The sequence below is a fragment of the Saccopteryx bilineata genome, chromosome 6, assembly GCF_036850765.1.
Source record: "Saccopteryx bilineata isolate mSacBil1 chromosome 6, mSacBil1_pri_phased_curated, whole genome shotgun sequence".
Classification (NCBI taxonomy): domain Eukaryota; kingdom Metazoa; phylum Chordata; class Mammalia; order Chiroptera; family Emballonuridae; genus Saccopteryx; species Saccopteryx bilineata.
In genome coordinates this window covers 175,299,126-175,321,003 of record NC_089495.1, presented here as the reverse complement: position 1 = coordinate 175,321,003, position 21,878 = coordinate 175,299,126, and the positions used below count along the sequence as shown (strand labels likewise).

Below are 21,878 nucleotides of genomic sequence, written 5' to 3'. Positions count from 1 at the left end.
ATTTTTTGCTTGCTTCTTTTGTAACACTGGATCAGCTTTAATTATTTTATTGCAGGAAACTGTTGGAAAGTTTTTCCAAGTGGACATAGCAGAAAATGCTTTGGTAGGTTGCTTTTTGACACTATTTGTTTTTGACCTTCTGCTTTGACGTTCAGTTATTTATATCTTTATTTTTATTTTCTTTAAAGTGAAAATAGCTTTTTTAAAATTATAAATAACATACACAAAGAAGAAATAAATAGTCCTAGCTGGTTGGCTCAGTGGATAGAGCATTGGCCCTCACCGGGTTCGATCCCCAATCAGGGCATACATGAGAGGCTATCATCTATTTTTCTTTCTTTCCCTCTCCCCCTTCTCTCTCTCTTCCACTTCCATAGCCAGTGGCTGCATTAGTTCAAATGTTGGCCCCAGATGCTGATGATAGCTTGGTTGATCCGAGCATCAGCCCCAGACAGGGTTGCCTGGTGGATCCCAGTCAGGATGCATGTGGGAGTCTGTCTCTCTATCTCCCCTCCTTTTACATAAAAGAAGAAGAAAGAGAAATAAATAATACAGGAAATATAAAGGAAAAATCACCCCTCGTCCCACACTCAGAGGCATCTACTCATGACATTTTAGTCTCCACCATTGTAGATGTTCAACTGTCTCCCCAACACTGAGTTTTATACAAGTGGTACTATGCTGAAATACCATATTTTTTCAGAATATCATTCTTTTATATCAGTGAATGACAAACAGACACACACTGTGTTTTTAAATGACTATACTGTATAGTATTCCAACATATGAATAGTTCATGGTTTATTTAGCTAAATCTGTATTGAAGGACATTTATCAGTTGTATTTCTGATATCTCAATAACCAGTACTGTAATGAACATCACCATATAAAGCAACTTTGTATGTTTTATTTATTTCTTCCCTGGGTATAAATTCCTAATACTGATATTTATGGATTCGAGACTGACTTCAGAAAGATTGAATAACTGTATTAAAGGAAAGTACTGTTTTCCCTTCTCTTTGGTAACATTGGGCTTGTCTTTGTCAATCTTATAGGCAGGAGGTTGAATCTTGCTATTTTTACTTACATTTTTCTAATTGCCAGTATAGCCAGAAATAGCTGTTGATGTTTTTTGGCTACTGATATTTGGCTATTGGTATTTTTTAATGTGTGAATTTTATAATATTGTGATATGTCTGTACTTTGTCCTTTATCAACTTTAGCCTTGCCATGGTTTTATTCTAAGTGCTTTGGATTCTAGCTTATTTTCAGGGATATTAATCTTTCATCATATATCATATGTTGTAAACATTTCCCAAGTATATTGTTGATATTATTTATTGCTTTTTAGAAGTTTCTGTTTAGTTTATCAAAAATATCAACCTTTTCCTTTATAGTTTCTGGCTTTTGAGTCACGTTTGCTTATGCATTTTTATCTAAGAGTATAAAAATGTTTACTAATATTTTCATCTAGTACTTTTATGGCTTCAGTTATTCCATTTACGCTTTTAGCTTTCTGAGATTTGTTTTAGTGTGAGATAGGTGTCCTATTTGTTTTGCCAAATGAGCTAGCCAGTTTTTTGGCGTGTTTTAAGTATAATTTAAGAAATAGTTTTGAGTGCCATTTTGTGGCTCCTTTTTTTCCCCTGGAAGGGATAGAAACTGCCAAGTAAATATAACATGACTTAAGTTTAATAGTGATTGTGCTAACAATTGAGATTTTATAAATATGTTTTTTAACTTCTGCTTTTAACCATTAGAAAAATACCTTACAAACGGAAATTCCTACTGTCACTGTTTTAGCTGATGAAGAATTCCTTCCTTTCAGAGAAAATACATTTGACCTTGTGGTTAGCAGTTTAAGGTTGGTATTCCATTTGTACTTTATTTTATTTTATTTATTTATTTTTAAGTGAATGGAGGGGAGATAGACTCCCACATTTGTCCCCACTGGGATCCACCTGGCAACCTGTCTAGGGCCAGTACTTGAATCAATCAAGCTATCCTCAGTGCCTGAGGCTGACCCTTGGACCAACAGAATTATCCTCAGTGCCTAGGGTCGACGCTTGAACCAATTGAGCCACTAGCTGCAGGAGGGTAAGAGGGAGAGAAGGGAGGAAAGGGAGAGGGAATTGAACCTGGGACATCCATATGCTGGGTTGACACTCTGTCCACTGAGCCAACAGGCCAGGGCCTCATTTGTACTTTTAAAAAAATAGATGTTGGCCCTGGCCCGTTGGCTCAGTGGTAGAGCGTCAACCAGGCGTGTGGAAGTCCCGGGTTCAATTCCCAGCCAGGGCACACAGGAGAAGCACCCATCTGCTCCTCTACTCTTCCCCCTCTCCTTCTTCTCTGTCTCTCTCTTCCCTTCCCGCAGCCAAGGCTCCATTGGAACAAAGTTGCCTGGGCACTGAGGATGGCTCCATGGACTTCATCTCAGGCACTAGGTTAAGCATCGCCCCTTGGTGGGCATGCCTGGTGGATCCTGGTCGGGCACATGTGGGAGTCGCACCCCCCCACTGCCCCTGCTTTTCACTTCAGAAAAATACAAAAAAAAATAGATGTTACCAATAAAAGAGATAATGGAGTAAATTCTTAGTACCTTTTTTTTTTTAAGTTACAAACTAGTTTTCTTGGTTTATAAAACTGTAAGATTTTTCTGCTAGAGGATTATGGATGTGTGCTCCCTAGTAGAGATAATACAATATAGAACTTCAACCTTTCTTCCCCCAACTTTCCTCAATTTACTAAAGCTTCTCTGTGTTAGAAGGGTTTTGCTTCCTGATGTCACTTAGTATTCTGGAATTGGTATTGATGGGGCAGGAGTTTGAAAGAGTATGCTGATTCCAATATTCAAATGTTAGAGCATCTTTATAAACAAATTGTAGTCAGTAAGGAAAGCTAGCATTTCCTTCTATTTTAATTTTTTTTCTATATGGAAATATAGTTCTCAAGGTTATTTTTTCCCTTTGTTCTTTCTGCCATATTCTCCACTCTTAGTATATAAACATGTATTATAAATATTCATTGAGTAGATTATAATATGCAAGGCAATGAGCTAGATGCTTTGGGGGGAATACAGAAATGAATTCAAGCAGGAGTGCTGTCCTCAAAAACTTTAGTGTCTAATAAATGAAATATTCTATATAGTACTTTATTTCTTCTCCCTTATTATAATAGTCAGATTTTCTTTCAAAGATTCAACAGCTTTTGATAGTTATCTTTAGGGTGACCAATCATCATGGCTTGCCCATGACCTTGCCAGTGTTGGCTTGTCTCCCAGGATGCACCTCGGTCCCAGGCAAACTGAGAAAGTCGGTCACCTTTGCTCTTCTCTCCAGTGTGTTCGTAACTTCTTCCCTGATTTTGAGGTGTGCTGAGCAAGCTTAGAAAAGTATTCAAATTCTATTGCTGAAAACATTTTGAACAATATTGAGAATCTGTCTTGAAATAAAAAACATTCCAGAGCTTTCGTCTAAGGAAAAGAACCGTGGGCAGGGAGTCAGAACCGAAGTTTTAACTTTAGCTTGCTTGCTACTAGCAGGTAGCTAATTCTGTTGCTTTCAGTTTTTCCATAAGTGTCATAGGGCTTATAGCATGACCTCCTTAATTTTCAAAATAGCTAATAATTGTGAGAAAGCGTTCTGAAAGACAAACGTGAGCTTAACACAGTATGGTTTGAAATGGGTATTTAGAGCTGTTCTGTAACTCAGCATAAAAGGATGCCATCTCCACTGCGAAAGTGTGACTGTACTCTGCAGGGACTGACTCCTTTTTCTCTTTTACTGATTTGAGAAGGGAAGGAAGGGAGGAGGGAGAAAGTGAAAGAGACAGAATGTGCACGCGAGGCAAGAGCATAGATCCTGTATGTGCCCTGACTGGGGATTGAACCAGCAACTTCCATGCTTCCAGACGATGCTCTAGTCAACTAAGCTATCCCGGCAGGGCACCAGAGACTGATCTTGCCGTCACATGTCACTGCACACGCCAGGAGAGGGTAAATAAGGTTAGAAGACCAGGCAAGAGGTTTCTTCAACTAAGTTTGCATTACATAGAGCTCTAGATTTGTTTGTATTTTATCTTCCATGATCTTAGAAAACATGGAGTGTTATTCATCAGAAAACTTATTGAGTTAAGTTTTTGATGAATAATGCTATTTACCTTGGGAAAATGATAGGTCTTCTGATGAATTTTATTTTCTTCTAGGAATGTAGGGCTTAGAATACCATATGTCTGTAGCCTATTTGATTTAATTGATGAACTACTTTCTTTGTTTGTGGGTTTTTTTTGTATTTTTCTGAAGCTGGAAACTGGGAGAGACATTCAGACAGACTCCTGCATGTGCCTGACTGGGATCCACCTGGCATGCCCACCAGGGGCGATGCTCTGCCCACCAGGGGGCGATGCTCTGCCCCTCCGGGGCGTCACTCTGCCGAGACCAGAGCCACTCTAGCGCCTGGGGCAGAGGCCAAGGAGCCATCCCCAGCGCCCGGACCATCTTTGCTCCAATGGAGCCTTGGCTGTGGGAGGGGAAGAGAGAGACAGAGAGGAAGGAGGGGAGAGGAGTGGAGAAGCAAATGGGCGCTTCTCCTATGTGCCCTGGCCAGGAATTGAACCTGGGTCCCCCGCACGCCAGGCCGACGCTCTACCGCTGAGCCAACCGTTCAGGGCCAAGATGAACTACTTTGAACATGTTATCATTTCTTCAAATAAGTTCTTAGAATAGCACTGTTTATATGAGATGCTGGAGAGGAATGACTTTTACTTCATTTTTCCCAGCTTTATTGAATTATTAATGTATAACATATGTAAATTTAAGGTATACAGTTGGGTGATCAGATACATGTGTATGTTGCAAAACATCACAATAAGGTTAGTTAACATCTCCATCCCTTCCCATTATTACAATTTTTGTGTGTGTGGTGATAACATTAAAGTTCTACTCTCTGAAAAACCTTCAGGCATTTAATACAGTATTGTTAATTGTAGTCACCATTCTGTGCGTTAGATCCCCAAATCTTACTTCTCTTACACTTGAGAGGTAGACCTTTTGACCAACATCTCGTTTTCCTCAACCTCCAGCCCCTGGAAACCACCATTCCATTCTGTTTCTATGTGTTTGGCTTTTTATAGATTCTGCATATAAGTGAGGACGTACAGCATTTCTTTCTTTGTCTGACTCATTCCATTTGGCTTAGTACCCTCAAGGCCCATCCATATTGTCCCAAAAGGCAGGATTTTTTTTTCTTTTGTATCTCTGAGTAGGGTAATATTCTATTGTATGTGTATGTGTGTGTGTAGTTATATATATATCAAATAATTTATATATGTATATCAATCAAAAACTTTTTTATGTATATCACATTTTCTTTATCCATTCATTCATTGACAGACACTTAGGTTGTTTCCATATCTTGGCTATTGTGAATAATGCTACGCTGAACATGCAGGGGCATTTATCTCTTTGAAACTGTGTTTTTTATTTCCTTTGGATATATACCCAGAAGTGGGATTGCTGGATTATATGGTAGTTCAATTTTTAATTTTTTTGAGGAACTTTTATACTGTTTCTCTGGTGTTTATACTAGTTTACATTCCCACCAACAAAGTATAAGGGATGATTCCCTTTACTCCACATCTTTGCAAGAATTTGTTCTCCTGTTTTATATATATATATATATATATATATATATATAGTCATCCTAATAGGTATAGAGGGATAGCTCATTGTGGTTTTTATTTGCATTTCCCTAATGATTAGTGATGTACATCTTTTCATACACTTGTTGGCCATTTGTGTGTCTTACTTGAAAAAATTTATTCAGTGAAGACTAATTGGACAGGTAATCATATCAGCAAAGTGAAATACGGTCACATTTTCTAGTGTGACAGAAGGAAAGTTTTCCCCTAGGAATATGTATTTTTAAACTTGTATAAAATCTGTCAGTGAATTTTGATACACAATTTCAAACTTAAAATTAACACCTTTTTTGTGATATATCATTGTCATAGTGATACTTATACTAGTTAATTATATGAATTAAACTAGAAAATATAATTATATATGTTTCATATTTTAGTTTGCACTGGGTGAATGACCTTCCTGGAGCACTTGAACAGGTAAGAAACTTGAATGTTGATGGTTTATTAGTAAGAACTTGTAGATGTTTCTGTTTTCACGTGAAAACTTATAGATGTTTTCCATTTTATACTTCTGACAATTGGAAATTTTTGTTTGTTTGTTTTTTTGTTTCTTTTTTACATAGGCAGAGATAGACAGGGACAGACAGACAGGAACGGAGAGAGATGAGAAGCATCAATCATCAGTTTCTCGTTGCGCGTTGCGACTTCTTAGTTGTTCATTGATTGCTTTCTCATATGTGCCTTGACCGCGGGCCTTCAGCAGACCGAGTAACCCCTTGCTGGAGCCAGTAACCTTGGGGCCAAGCTGGTGAGCTTTTTGTTCAAGCCAGATGAGCCCGCGCTCAAGCTGGCGACCTCGGGGTCTCAAACCTGGGTCCTTCCACATCCCAGTCCGATGCTCTATCCACTGCGCCACCACCTGGTCAGGCTGACAATTGGAAATTGAAGCAAATAAATTAAGTATTTATTATGTTCTGTGGGTTAAATATACTTGGTGCCCTTTGACATAGTAAGTACATTGGGTGATTTTCCCTCTCCCTGGCAATTAAAAAAAAATCTAATTATGGAGATGTTTAAATATTTATGGAAATGTTAGTAAATGGTACAAAATAATATTGATATCATAGACATTTTCTGAGTGATTTTTTTTGTCTCTTAAATTGCCTATAATTTTTTTGTGGCATAAGAGGTGGAAGAAGCCTGTTTGTTGGCTCAGCACAGTGCTTGTAGATGGGCTATAATATTCGGCCAGATTTAGGAGGACTTGGATGACAGATTAAGGAATTTGGAGTTTATTCTTTATGCAGCTCAGAGTCACTGGAGAATTTTGAAGAGGAAAGTAACATGATTAAGAAGCTGGTGGGCAGCCTGACCAGGCATTGGCGCAGTGGATAGAGTGTCAGACTGGGATGAGGAAGACCGAGGTTCGAGACCCCAAGGTCACCAGCTTGAGCACGGGCTCATCTGGTTTGAGCAAAAGCTCACCAACTTGGACCCAAGGTTGCTGGCTCGAGCAAGAGGTTACTCGGTCTGCTGTAGCCCCACGGTCAAGGCACATATGAGAAAGCAATCAATGAACAACTAAGGTGTTGCAATGAAAAACTGATGATTGATGCTTCTCATCTCTCTCCGTTGCTGTCTGTCTGTACCTATCTATCCTTCTCTCTGACTCACTCTCTGTCTCTGTTAAAAAAAAAAAAAAGAAGCCCTGGCCGGTTGGCTCAGCGGTAGAGTGTCGGCCTAGCGTGCGGAGGACCCGGGTTCGATTCCCGGCCAGGGCACACAGGAGAAGCGCCCATTTGCTTCTCCACCCCTCCGCCGCGCCTTCCTCTCTGTCTCTCTCTTCCCCTCCCGCAGCCAAGGCTCCATTGGAGCAAAGATGGCCCGGGCGCTGGGGATGGCTCTGTGGCCTCTGCCCCAGGCGCTAGAGTGGCTCTGGCTGCAACATGGCGACACCCAGGAGGGTCGCAACATGGTGACGCCCAGGATGGGCAGAGCATCGCCCCCTGGTGGGTAGAGCGTCGCCCCCTGGTGGGCGTGCCGGGTGGATCCCGGTCGGGCGCATGCGGGAGTCTGACTGTCTCTCCCTGTTTCCAGCTTCAGAAAAATGCAAAAAAAAAAAAAAAAAAAAAAAAAAGAAGCTGGTGGGCAGAATAATAACTGCCATATCTTAAGCACATACTACTTGCCAGTCACTGTGCTCTTTTATGTGTTAAATAACTCTGCAAGATGTCTTCATTTTGTTGTTTAGATTGAAAACCGATGTCAGAAGTTGGTTCAGTTATAGTGAGATTGTTTCAGTGGTCCAGGCATGAGATAAGCTAAACCTGCATGGCAGTGGAAGGAGTTAAAAGGAAGAGAGCAAATTAGGACTCTGCAAAGGGAGAATCCACAGTTTAGTGGATCTAAGAGAGGGAGGAGTCAAAGCTCACCTTAAAGTTTGGAGTCTGGATGCGTGGGAGGATAATTAGTAAAAGGGCAGGAAAAAATGATACTGATCAGATAAAGGGAATAGAAAATGACAATTAACAGAAGTATGGCAATTGTAAAGGGGATCTGGTTTGAGAATAAGAGTTGTGTAAGTGTTGGATGTGTTGCGGGTGAGTTTGGCAAGAGGCAAATGTCCTTGGAACAGGAGGTTGAAGATGAGTTTAGAGTTCTGAGAGGAGGTACAAGCTAATGTTTGGAAAGTAATCCTTGTGAAATCCATGGGAGTTGATAAGCCCTCCAAGGTAGAGAGAAACTGCAGGGAGCTGAGGACTAAATATTAGGCGCTCACTGTATTCAAGTTTGGTGAGTAGAGAAGGAAGTAACACTAAAGGGGCAGATCTGGAAGGCGGACCCATAAGGGGAGAAACCAAGGGTTTTAGAGTTGGTTTGCTTATATACTGTTTTGTAATTGCTTCATATTTTGTAATAAGTATATTTTTGTATTTTGTAATATGAAATACTTTTATATAAAATATTATAAGAGTATTTTGTGATAAATATATAATTCAATAATGTGTTTAATATAAATTCAAGATAGATACTTTGATTGGAAGAGCCTACTATGATTTGGGTCCTGGTTTGCTTCAGAATCTATCCTTCTTACAACGTTCCTCATTGCTGAGAACAGCCAGTCAAAACTAGTTACGAACTGTAGGTCTAAGAGAGGAAACATTTGCTATTCTGGAACGCCTGTTAGCCACTATTTTGCTTACGTTACCAACTAAAAAGTGTTTTTTATTTTCAAGCTCGAAAGTAAGTTACTTCTCCTTAAAGAAAACTAATGTGTTTCCACATTAGTGTTAATGTTGTGAATCATAATGGTTTCTCTCTAATTAGCTTTTTCTGTATATCAAGCCACGCCAGCTTAGTGGTTTAATACAACAATCTCCATAGGTTATTGTTTTGTGGGTTGGGGATTTGGGCTGGACTTAGGAATTTCTTCTGGTGTGGCGTGGCTCACCAATGTGTCTGTGGCTTGCTGCTCGATTGTCTCGGCCCTTGCTGGTCCAGGATGGCCTCATCCAGGATGCCTGGCTTGTCTCTGCTCCACATGTCCCTCATCCTTCACCAGGCTAGCTTGTTCCCAACATGGTGGCCAGGCAGGGCTCCAAGAGCAGGGAGAAGCATGCAAGGCCACTGGAGACCTTGGCGTGACAGTCACACACTGTCAGCTGCACTCTATTGACCACAGCAAGTTCAAGGAGCAGGGAAGTAGACTCCATCTCTTGATGGAAATTGTTAGAGTGGCCTTTCAGAGGGCACAGATGCAGAGAGAATTGTGATTTTTGCCATCTACCACACTAGACGTTTTTTCTCCTATTACTTTTCTGATTATAAAAGTTGTGTCTATTATTAAAAAATTTTAAAGCATGACATACTTTATAGATACTAATACTATCAATGCATGTATTATCTGTCTTTACAACAATACTATATACTGCAATGCCTTTCTGATAGTTGTTGCCTTGGAGGATATTAATTAAAATATCTGATTAATTTGACAAAATAAGAAAGGCAATTATAAAATCTTGATTCAAACACCATAGATTTATTCTTTTACCATTTTATATATAAAATTTTGAACAATTTTGTTGTATTTATTACAGATTCGTTATGTTTTAAAACCAGACGGAGTGTTTATTGGCGCAATGTTTGGAGGTGACACGCTCTACGAACTTCGGTGCTCGTTACAGTTAGCAGAAACGGAAAGGGAAGGAGGATTTGCTCCGCACGTGTCGCCGTTCACTGCTGTCAGTGACCTGGGAAATCTGCTCGGGAGAGCCGGCTTTAATACCCTGACTGTGGTAAACTACCAAGGGGATGGAGGAACCCACTAATTACACAGTTTAGAAACAACTTCTCATTTTCATTTTTTTTGTTGTTTGTTTGTTTGTTTTTTCAGAGAGAGAGAGGGATAGACAGGGACGGACAGACAGACAGGAATGGAGAGAGATGAGAAGCATCAATCATTAGTTTTTCATTGCGTGTTGCAACACCTTAGTTGTTCATTGATTGCTTTCTCATATGTGCCTTGACCACGGGCCTTCAGCAGACCTAGGAACCCCTTGCTGGAGCCAGCGACCTTGGGTTCAAGCGGGTGGGCTTTTTGCTCAAACCAGATGAGCCCGCGCTCAATCTGGCGACCTCGGGGTCTCGAACCTGGGTCCTCTGCATCCCAATCCGATGCTCTATCCACTGCGCCACCGCCTGGTCAGGCAAAAAACTTCTCATTTTCAAAATAGAAAACTGTAGGTATTGATGGTATTATCAGAAGGCTTGGGCACTTTCTTTTCAGTTTGTATAAACACATCTTGATTGTCACAGGTAGTATTGTAAAATTTTAGTATTTGTTATCTGAATAGTAGCTGAAAAACAATGTACCTCAGTTAATAAGGAGGCTATTCTCTGACGACAGCCGGCTCCATCAGAATCTTCAGATGCAGAGTTAGGTGAACTATGAGAATTAGAGCATTCCAGATAATAGAGAAATGGGCATGGACAGGAGCATTTCCAGCACTGCCTCTACCTCCAGGCCTCCTTTTAAATAGTGCTGTATGAGGCAGCAATGAGAGGATGTGCATTCACAAGGCCTGCGGTTAGATCAGGGCTAGAAAAGGTAGGACAGGGGCTGAGCTCCATTAGGGCTGGAGAGATCTGGAAGGCGGACCCGTAAGCCATCAGGGCAGAAAAAATGTGGAGTCATTGTAGTGCAGTGACGATAGAGGGCATTGGGCATTGGTGTCTGACAGGTGTAATGTGGATCCTTACCTATACCCCTTTATGAGCTATGGGGATTTGGAGGAAGTTTTTAATGCAAATGTTACGTTGCTGTTAAGGTTAAATATGACAAAGGGTGTGAAGTGCCTGCACCTTAGTAGATGCCCAATAAATATTAGCTCCTGACTTCCTCTCTACCCCTCATTCTACTCCTGGCACTTTCCAAGCTAAGGCTTCCTATAGGAAGTTGTTTGAAGAAAATTGATTACCCACTTCCAACTTCTTTCACTAGCAGAGTAATTCGAAAGGAAGCCATAACTGCCTCCAGAGATTGGTTGAGTACACTTGCTATCATTTCCCAAATCCCTCAGGCGCAGAAACATGTCTAGAACCTGATTAAAGGAAATAGGAATTTCTTGGTAAAGAAAGGCATCTCATTGCATAATTAGAGATGACAGGCTGAAAATCAAAGTAACTGTTTAAGGTGATTTAGTGTGAGTATATTTCGTAAAATCCACTAACCAGAAATGGATTGTCTTGTCCTTGTTTGTTTTGATAGAAGAGGGGGACATAGACCAGGGCCACTGATGTTGGAAAGGGGTTCTCAGAGGAGGAAGAGACAGTAGGAACTAATAACAGCCCTCAAGTTTTCACAGTTTTGTCTTCTGTAAACTTTTAAATGGCATGAGACAATAGACACTACATTCTAAGATCTTGGGCAGCTGAAAATGGGAACACTGCTTCATGTGAGGTTTCTGCTTTGTAATTAAAACAAACATTCTCAATATAGGCAGTTGTACATTGAGAGAGTCACTGTATATTTTTAATACTTTTTTATTTTATTACAGAGACAGTCAGAGAGAGGGACAAATAGGGACAGACAGACAGGAAGGGAGAGCAATGAGAAGCATCAGTTCTTTGTTGCAGCATCTTAGTTGTTCATTGATTGCTTTCTCATATGTGCCTTGGTCAGGGGGCTACAGCAGAGCGAGTGATCCCTTGCTCAAGTCAGCGACCTTGGCTTCAAGCCAGAGACCTTTGGGCTCAAGCTAGCGATTAAGGGGTCATGTTTATGATCCCACACTCAAGACAGCAGTGCCATGCTCAAGACAGTGACACCATGCTCAAGCTGGTGAGCCCGTGCTCAAGCTGGATGAGCCTGTGCTCAAGCTGGTGACTGTGGGGTTTTGAACCTGGGTCCTCTGAGTCCCCAGTCAGACACTCTATACACTGTGCCACCGCCTGGTCAGGTAATACATTTTTAATTATATAAGTAAAAACATGAATATATTTGGTTGTAAACATTACAATTTATAAATAAAATGAAAGTCTGTCATTTTCCCTTAATTTCTGCAACAATTCTCAAAATTTTGGTTTTATGACCCCTCTAGCCACTTAAAATTATTGAGGACCTTAAAGGACTTTTGTTTATGTGGGTTATATCTAGCAATATTAACTATGTTAGAAATTAAAACTGAATTTTAGAATTCATTTAAAACTAACAATAATATGCCAATTACATGTTAATATAAATATCTCACTTTTTGTGTATTTCCCAAAAGAAAAAAGTGAGAGAAAAGAATGTCATTTTTATATATTTCTTTAGTATATGGCATGATAAAAGCTAGCTACTCATGTCTGCTTCTGCTTTTATATCTACTGCAATATCACATGTCATGTGACTTCTGAAAAACCCCGTTATATACCCATGAGAGAATGAGAGGCGAAAAATAAAAGGCATTTTAGTATATTCTGGAAGTAGTTTGACTTCATGGGCCCTCAAAGGGCCCCAGGGACCCAAGGACTTCTCAAACCACACTTTGAGATCTTTTGCCATAGAAGTAGCTATTATCATCAGTCTGGTGTGTAATGTTCCAGATTTTTTTAAACAAGTACTCTATCAGATCATATATAGACACATGCATGTATGTATATATTTCAGAAACATTTTTTATTCTTAGCAGAATATTTTAGAGTGTTTTTCAAATCAATATGAATATATTCGCCCTCCTTCATGTCTGGGCATTATTCTTTAGTATCCCATGGTTTTATTTAACTATTTCCCTAACGAACAGCATGTAGGTTTGTTCCGGTATTTTGTTGTGCTCGGTTTTTTGCCAATAGAAACACTTCTGAAATGACAATTCTTGTATAATGTTTTCATTTATTTATTCAATTCTACAATAAACATTTATTGAGTACGTCCTTTATGCCTGGCACTATTCTAGGTACTTTGGATATAGCAGTGACAAAGCAGAAACCTCTGATTTTCTTGGATCTATAGAGGGTCTGTCTGTAGACTTTAGCAGGTGTCCCCAAACTACAGCCCGCGGGCCGCAATGCGGCCCCCTGAGGCCATTTATCCAGCCCCCACTGCACTTCTGGAAGGGGCACCTCTTTCCTTGGTGGTCAGTGAGAGGACCACTGTATTTGGCAGCCCTCCAATGGTCTGAGGGACAGTGAACTGGCCCCCTGTGTAAAAAGTTTGGAGACCCCTGCTTTAGAGGGTCCACTGGCACTGGACGTTGTACTTTGTTGTTTGTAGGGGAGGGACAGGTCTCAGAGCTCTCATCAGATCTTGAGTGAGACTGTGGCTGAAAATAGATGGGAGTGTACTGGGTTAAAGTATTAATCTCTCGTATTTATTTTACTTATAATAAAGAAAAGATTATAGTTCTTCCTCTTAAGAATTGCCTCCCATATTGCTGTGTGACAAGCTGAAGTGAAATAAAGAGAATCATGAATGGGAACATAAAGACACTAAAAAACCATCAGAGGGGAGTAGGGAAGGAAAGTGACGTGGAGACGTGTAGTGATGTGTTCACATTAGTCAATGAGATTAGGGGCCTCAAAAGTCATTTCCTAGCCTTGGCTGGATGGCTCAGTGGTAGAGCATCGGCCTGGTGTGCAGGAGTCCCGGGTTCGATTCCTGGCCAGGGCACACAGGAGAAGTACCCATCTGCTTCTCCACCCCTCCCTCTCTTCTTTCTCTGTGTCTCTCTCTTCCCCTCTCACAGCCAAGGCTCCATTGGAGCAAAATTGACCTGGGTGCTGAGGATGGCTCCAGGGTCTCTGCCTCAGGCGCTAGAATGCCTCTGGTTGCAACAGAGCAACACCCCAGATGGGCAGAGCATCGCTCCTTGGTGGGCATGCCGGGTGGATCCCAGTTGGGCTCATGCGGGGGTCTGTCTGACTGCCTCCCCATTTCCAACTTCAGAAAAATACAAAAAAAAAGTTATTGCCTATTAGGAAAAAGATGGGCCCTCTGTCCTTAGTCCTCAAAAGAAAGTTAAGTTATGCTAATCTATGGGTTTTCTATGGTTGTCAAGTGGATTGTGCATTTTAGAAAGATTTCCACTAAAAATGCTTACTTAACCTGCTATTATAACATTTAAAAGCCTACATTTTTGTAAATTGGGAAATCTATTAATTCAAAATAACTTCCATAGTCTCCAAAAATGAAATGAATGACTCAAACAATATAATGTAAAAATATTGTTATAGAATCTTCTTTATAGCTTGTAAAATTAGAGTTGCTGAGTGAATAATAAATCTATCAATTTGTTCCTATATTCACTCTCCCAGAATGCAGTATTAACATTGCATTCTAATCCATTTTCTAAAAAACCTTTCCAAAAAAGCTTTTATATAATCAATTACACAGGTTTATGTTGCATACAACATTAGATATATTACTTTTATGCTGCAGCAGTTTCTTATTTTTAAATGAAATCAAGTTAAATTAAACCAAATAGTTATATTTACATTTATATGACCCTTTCAGTGAAATATTTTCAGTCAGTTGGCATTCTAAATGAAGCTCGTTTTCTTTTAGGACAGTTGCCAGAGTAGTATATAGGAGAAAATGCAGATATAGTCCATCTTAATTTGAATAAGGCCTTTGACAAAGCTATTGTGAGTCTCTTGATTGAGCTGGAGATAGTGCTTTTAGTTTTTTTCATTGAAGAATGGTTTTCAGGGGATATTGCTTAATGGCTGGGTATCAGCTTGGAAGAAATTTCGTTTTTTAATCTTAGGCTCTCTTTTTAAAAATAGTTTCTTTTTTTTTTTTTTTTTTGTATTTTTCTGAAGCTGGAAACGGGGAGAGACAGTCAGACAAACTCCCACATGCGCCCCACCAGAGTCCACCCGGCACGCCCATCAGGGGGCGACGTTCTGCCCACCAGGGGGCGATGCTCTGCCTCTCCAGGGCGTTGCTCTGTTGCCACCAGAGCCACTCCAGCGCCTGGGGCAGAGGCCAAGGAGCCATTCCCAGCGCCCGGGCCATCTTTGCTCCAATGGAGCCTGGGCTGCGGGAGGGGAAGAGAGAGACAGAGAGGAAGGAGAGGAGGAGGGGTGGAGAAGCAGATGGGTGCTTCTCCTGTGTGCCCTGGCCGGGAATCGAACCCGGGACTTATGCACGCCAGGCCTACGCTCTACCACTGAGCCAACCGGCCAGGGCCTAGAAATAGTTTCTTAATATAGAAAAATATATAGAAGAAATGGATTATCCAGAGATGGTCTTATGAAAGAGTGCACATAAAACCTGATCCATGCATATGTTTAAAAAAGGGAGGGATTAAAATGCGTATAAATAGAATGAGATGAATATAGAGAAGTCCTCCTCCTGACTTCTGATACCCTGTTCTTCTACCCAAAGACAGCCTTTGTTAACTGTCTTACATATCCTTTCAGAACAGATGCAAATAATCAGTTAAAACCTGCATATTCAACTATGCATTGTACTTTTCTTTTAATCAGTAACGTATCTTGGAATTCTTCCCCTAAGAGCAGGTATCTTATATCTACTGCATTCTTTTTAACAGCTGCGTAGTCTTTCATTAAATAGACAGTTTAATTTCTTTAGTCAGTTCTCTGTTCATAGACATTGAGATTGTTTCCAGTTTTTTTGTTTGTTTGCTTGCTTTTTTAACTCTTTCAAACAGTGCTGCAGTGAATCTCCTTATACATCATCTTGGCACATCTGTCAGGTCAATTTCTAGCAATGGGCTTGCTGGGCCAAAGGAGCTATGCATTTGAAATTTTGACAGATAGAGTCAAATTATTCTCCAAAAGGTGGGGTCAGCGTACTAATTCTGGCTTATACTTTGTTTTTGTATCTCTAAAGTTAAAAGAAAAATAACTAATTAACTAGTCATTTTGTTTTATATTTCTTTAGGAATTAGAATGGATGTTTCTGATAAGAGTTCTTTGGTGCTTTGTACTTGATTCTCTGCAACATGACAGTGCAAAATTGGGCAGAATAGGCAGCAGAATTGAAGTTACAGAATACAGAAAGATCTAGGTACTTCAGAAGATAAGTTTCAGATACATGCAGTATTTTGATTCAAACTTAAAAAAAAATAAAGGTAGGCGTACTGTATTTAGGGCTGGTTCCCAGTGTGGACAGCCTTCTGCATTTCAGTGGCTAGCATGACATTTTACCACATCGCAGCTGGTTGGGCAGCCTGTCCCCATCTTGTGCTTGTGCTCTCTGGCCTTTGCATCTTCTAAGGTCACCAGAGGAAAGGTGGCCTGGAAGAGGCTCAGTCACTCTTTACTACCTTGCCCCCTCCCCCTTTTCTTTGATCAGAGGAAATGCCCGTCTGGGGCTGGCAGATGACGAGGAGCACTTGGATATTTGGGAGCATCAGGAGTCATGGCCACTGTACCAACAGTAACCTCCTCTGTCAAGCTCCATAAAGGAGGGGGCATCATTGCCCCAGTGTTTGGTTGAGAAATAAACTGTGTGTGTCTGCAGTGCGCCCTCTCCTGACCGAGCCCGTGCAGTGTTGCTGCCTTCTGACAAGTAGAATGGAAACGTCTTGGGAGATGAGCCTGTCTGGCTTGATTCTGGGAGCCACACTTTAGAGAGAGATTGGTATTGACTGTGTGCAGAGAAATGTAGTGAGAACATGGAAGGTTCTATTAATTCTGTCTAGAAAATTAACCCTCCCCCCCTCAAAAAAAATTTATGGTGTTATTGGGAAAGAAAAATTTCTCCTTTATTCCAGGTTTTTCTGGCTGGTCTCAGAATTAGATCGACAGAAGGCAGATTGAGGGGAGAAAATCAAATTTAATTTCCAGCGTGCAGAAGCTCCAAAAGAAGCTGAGGCCCACAGACAGTCAGGCATGTGGGCTGACACGCCAGTCTGACCTGAAGAGAAGGGGCAGCATTCTGGGACCTCAGAGGGGAGGGAGGCAGTTTTCATGGAGACGGCAAGACAGATGCTTGGTAAATGGGTGTTTGCTGTGCCAAGCAGAGGCATTGGGACACAGAAGGGTCTTTGTCCCTCCCACACCTAACCCATAATCTGTGTCGCTGTCCCTGGGCGATAGCACTTTTCCTGGACCAGGCTCTTTATCAAAGCTCGTTTAGGCCATTAAGAGAAAAAGCTGTCCTGGAGACTGTTTTTTTAAGTAGCCTAAAATAATCCTTGTGCCAAAAAGACACATTTTGGGGTGGGAAAATCCTCCTTCTACAGCATCCTGGCAGAGTTTTAGATTTGAAGAATAGGGTAATGCTTTGCCGAGTAAAGAATAGGCTTATTCTGTGTTGTTCTCAGAGAAAGAGCTAGAACCAATTAATGGAGTTTAGAAAGAGTTCTCTTAAGATGGCAAGTATTTATTCTGCAATTTGAAATCATCATACATCAAGCATGAGCCAGATAATATCTGTGAAGAGTATTGTAAAAAGGATTCCTGCTTCCCATGGGAGATTGGTCTGGGTAACCTCCACGGCCTCCTTTAGAATCTCGGGTTTTCTTGTGATGAATGTCAAATGAATTTTTTTTTTTCTTTTTAAATAGGACACTGATGAAATTCAGGTTAACTATCCTGGAATGTTTGAATTGATGGAAGATTTACAAGGTAAGGCACTTTGAAGCATTTTCAAACTCCATTTGAGAGTCATATTTTAGCCCCGGACGGATATCTTGGTTAGCTAGAGCATCATCCCAGAGCACAGAGAGTCATATTTTGAGAGCTAGCACTCTGGCAAGCACTGGGGCTGTGCCCTAGGGATACTTTGGGAAGAAAGCAGGTTGTCTGTGGAGCTGATGCTATAGAATGGATGAGGCAGACATCAGGCATGCCATGCAATAAGTGCTAGATTAGAATTGTGGTAAGTACTATGAAGCAGAGACACAGTGCTGTGCCTACCTACAGAAGGCTAGCAGGACTTTCTTGAGTGGTGCATGTGAGGCTCGTAGAATGGCAGCTCGGGCCCAGGCACAGGAAAGCAGGTAGTTGGGGTTAGTGTAGAACTGGGGTTTGTCAAAGGGATAGGTCCTGGTCTGAGACAGTCAACAAAGTCTTGTGATTATGCTATAAAAAAAAAATGAAAGTGAGTTAACTAGGTGAAGAGGGGACGGAAGTGTGTCTCAGATTGGGAGAACATCATGTGCAAAGGCCCTCTTACAAGAAAGCGCGTGGCAAGTACTGAAGGAAGGATGTTTTGGCTAGAATACAGGTAGTAATAAGAAGAGTTCAGTGATTAAATTGGTGGGTAAATGGGTACCAGAGACCATGCAGTGGGGTCTTACAGGTTTTGTTAAGATGGTTTGTGTTTATCTTAAAATGCCCTTTGAGGAAGGAGGCTCAGGTGTCAGATTTATATTTTGAAAAAAATGGATTGGCCAATAAACTATAGTAGGGAGACATATTGCAATAAAGCTCTGTGAGACATGATGTTAGTTTGGACTAAGGTGGTGGCAGTGGCGGTGGAGAGAAGTAAATGGATTCTAGAAATACTTAGGAAGTGAATATGACGGTTCTTGCTGATGGATTGCATGTGGACTGGCGAAGGAGCGTGACGTTTCAAACATAGCTGCTGACTTTTTTAGCTCACGTAACCGATAGCTGGTGCCCTTCGTCTGGATGCGGTGGAAGACCCTTGTGGGCAGGGACGGTTCTTGAGTTCATATTTGGGTATGTTGGGTGTGAAGTGGTTTTGCACTATCTGAGAGGGGGTGTCAGGTAGGTGGTTGGGTATGCAGATTGAAAGACTGTGACTCACTTGTGGACCGGTGGTGTTTGAAGCAGCTGCCCAGGGTGAGAGCATGAGTGAGAAGAGAAAGTGGCCTGACACTGAGCCCTTCAGAATCCACCACGTGGTGATGGCATGAAGGGACGGGCCTGCAGAGAGACCGAGAAGGGACAGCTGGCAAGGAGCTGAGGAGAAACAACAAACGGTGTTGTCCAAAACAAGGGGAGGTTCAAAACAGAGAGAACCTAAAAAGTTTAAAACAAAAGGAACCCTCAGAAGCATCAAAAACTTGGAGAAGCGAGGTATGGGCTGAAAAGTAGGTTTGTTAGAATCAGGAGAAGAAGGTCATGGTGACCGCGGTGAGAGCTCTGCTGTCGGAGCGGCAGGAGGAGAAGTAGTGTGGGAGGCTGAGGACCAAGTGCGTGTGAGGACAGCAGATGTCTGCGATTCTCTCAAGAAATCTGTGCAAAAGAAGCAGAGGGTGGCCAGGGCACAGGTGTCAGAGGGAAACAGAAGACTAGGACATGGGGTGAGGTTTCTTATTTTCTTTTGTCTTAAGGCTTGAATTTGTTGAACTGCTGATTGGAAGAATCTGAGTGTTCCCACAGAAGTGAATCTAGAAGAGAGAGGAGAGATATTGGAGCGTCAGGTACTTGAGGAGGTGGAGATGCAAAGGCTGGGGTAGGACTGACCTTGGATAGGGGGCAGACATAAACAGAAGGAAGGTGGTTGTTCCCGGGGCCATAGGCATTCATGTTTCATAGCAAGAAGTTCCCATCTACTGGATCTATTGTATTTGTCAAACGGGAAGTAGGGTCAGACTGAGAAGGAAGGGGTCAGAGGTTTGAGAGTTGAGTGGAGATCATTTGAAATAGTCATTGTAGAGAATAGGAAGGTGAATTGATCAGGCAAAGTTATAGAATTTGAGGGGTGTGTTTGAAGTTGGTCAAACACACCTGTAACTTCCTTCAACACCAGACACAAAACAGCTAGACAGTTAAGTTAGTTTGGGTTGGGGCTTTGCTACTGGAGAGTTACAGAAAGACCAAGAGAAAGGTAATTCCAAGAGGGGTGGGGGCTGGGTGAAGAAGGTGAAGGGATTACACCTTTAAGAAGAACAGACTGGTGGTTACAAATAGTTACAGGGATGTAAAGTACAGCTTAGGGAATGTACTGAGTAGCATTGTAGTAACTACGTGTGATGCCAGGTAGGTACTAGAATTATCGCGGGATCCCTTCTTAAAACTGTACTGCTCATAAAAATTCATATGAAGCGATGAAATATCTCCTAACTTTTGTGAGCAATAGACATAAATGTTTGGTCACTATGCTGTATATTTGAAACCAATATAAAATAACATTAGATGTTTGTTATATTTGAAAAAATTTACAAAACATTCTAAAAGTGTAATTGAAATAGTAGGCCAAAGACTGTAAGCTGGAAGGAAAGGGAATTAGAAAAAAAAGCACAAGGTGAGGATGGGGAAGAGCAGAGGAGACGTGCACAGTGTCCCGTGGCAGTCAGAGTGGTTATGGGTGAAATTCCTGAGCATGCTGGAAGGACAGGAGCAGATGGTCAGAAAATGGGGCATTTGACTTGATTTGGAACGTGTTGTAGGTGTGATGGAGAAGTCCACTTGTGGTGAGGAGATTAAAAGGTCTTAGAGGCCTTGGTGCTTGACAGTTGGTTATTAACGATGAAGTCACCTGTGGTGGAGGCAGGACTTGGGGTGCAGAGGAAACTGAACCAGATGGCAAACCCTCTGATGAGTGGAAGGAGGACCGGGGAGCCCGGTGTCTGGCAGTGAGCAGGAGGCAGAGAAGGTGACGGCCATACGTGTGCATCTCAGCAGGGCAAGGGTCGTTAACACGGTAGAGAAGCCATGGCCTGGACGAGGCTTTGAGCAGACGCAAGGACACAGACGCTGCCCCCACTCATGAAAGCAGTGAGGGAGGCAGAAACACACATCTACCACGGAGGCTGCTGGGAAGGTGGTTTTCTCAGGACAGCCTCGCTCACCTCGGGTAGGGTTTGTGAGGTTTGACTTTGTTGTCACACAAATGGCACAAACAGTTTGACGTAGAGGAAGCCGAACAGGTTGAAGGTGGTTCTGAGAGACTGACCCGCACTCACCAAGTGAGCCTTAGTCTGGATCCTGAAAACCTAAGGATGGTTTAAAGCCAGAGGGTTATAAGCACAAGTACTTTGTTTATAGGTTTATAGTTTTTGTGAGCATCATCGTGCTGGCTTCTCTCCGTGGCCCTCTGGGAAGCACTTCATCTGCAGCACAAGTGAGAAAATGAGGCCTGAAGAGAGCCCCCCCCCCCCCCCCCCCCCCCCCCCGGGGAGAGCTAGGTGCCCAGCTCTTGCCTTCTTGACCATGAGCTGGAGCTCGCTTCCCTGATTCCACTGCTCTGCGTAGCTGTCCATTTGGAACAGGTCAACTTCACCCACTCTCCGGCCTTCTATGAGAATTATGAGGGGAGAGATGTGTAGCTGGAAACTTGCCTTCTTGACCATGAGCTGGAGCTCGCTTCCCCGATTCCATTGCTCTGCGTAGCTGTCCATTTGGAACAGGTCAACTTCACCCACTGTCCGGCCTCCTATGAGAATTATGAGGGGAGAGATGTGTAGCTGGAAACTTGCAATTGTCATCCCTCTTTATTCTTTGTAATTTAATACAGGGCTTGGAAGCCTTAGTGTGGGCCCCAGGGTGACAGGCAGCCAACAGAAATTGCACTCTCTCTCCTGAGCACTGCCATGGTGTGATCACAGAGCCCATCACCTGACAGCTCGTGAAGTGGCCGTGAGCTGGTCACAGATCACTCAGACTGTGAAGATAAAAATACTTTTCAAATACAGCATTGACTTTTGCTTTTCTGTAAATGCTGTGCTCCTGACTCATTCCAACAAAGAAAAGAGACTAGAAATTAGACCTATCCCTTGAAAGATGGCTGCCCACTGATTTGGAAATGCAGTATTTACTCTATGCCGGGGGCAGGTGTGTGAGATCCCCTCTGAGATCCTCATGTTACAGAG

At 42.0% G+C, this 21,878-nt stretch overlaps 1 protein-coding gene across 4 annotated transcripts in view; it reads left to right on the top strand.

The window, feature by feature from the left end:
* The window catches only part of NDUFAF5 (NADH:ubiquinone oxidoreductase complex assembly factor 5), a 140,102-nt gene that overhangs the window by 11,734 nt on the left and 106,490 nt on the right, over positions 1-21,878 (top strand). For 3 of the 4 annotated variants that reach the window (XR_010726077.1, XM_066235509.1, XM_066235508.1), the window contains exons 4-8: positions 56-103; positions 1,761-1,864; positions 6,081-6,120; positions 9,741-9,938; positions 17,661-17,721. Coding sequence is in view for 3 of the 4 variants with exons in the window: in XM_066235509.1 (XP_066091606.1) it covers positions 56-103; positions 1,761-1,864; positions 6,081-6,120; positions 9,741-9,938; positions 17,661-17,721 (451 nt within the window). In the remaining variant the exon portion in view is untranslated. The remainder of the gene's footprint in view (positions 1-55; positions 104-1,760; positions 1,865-6,080; positions 6,121-9,740; positions 9,939-17,660; positions 17,722-21,878) is intronic. The other variant, XM_066235510.1, reaches the window with a different exon arrangement.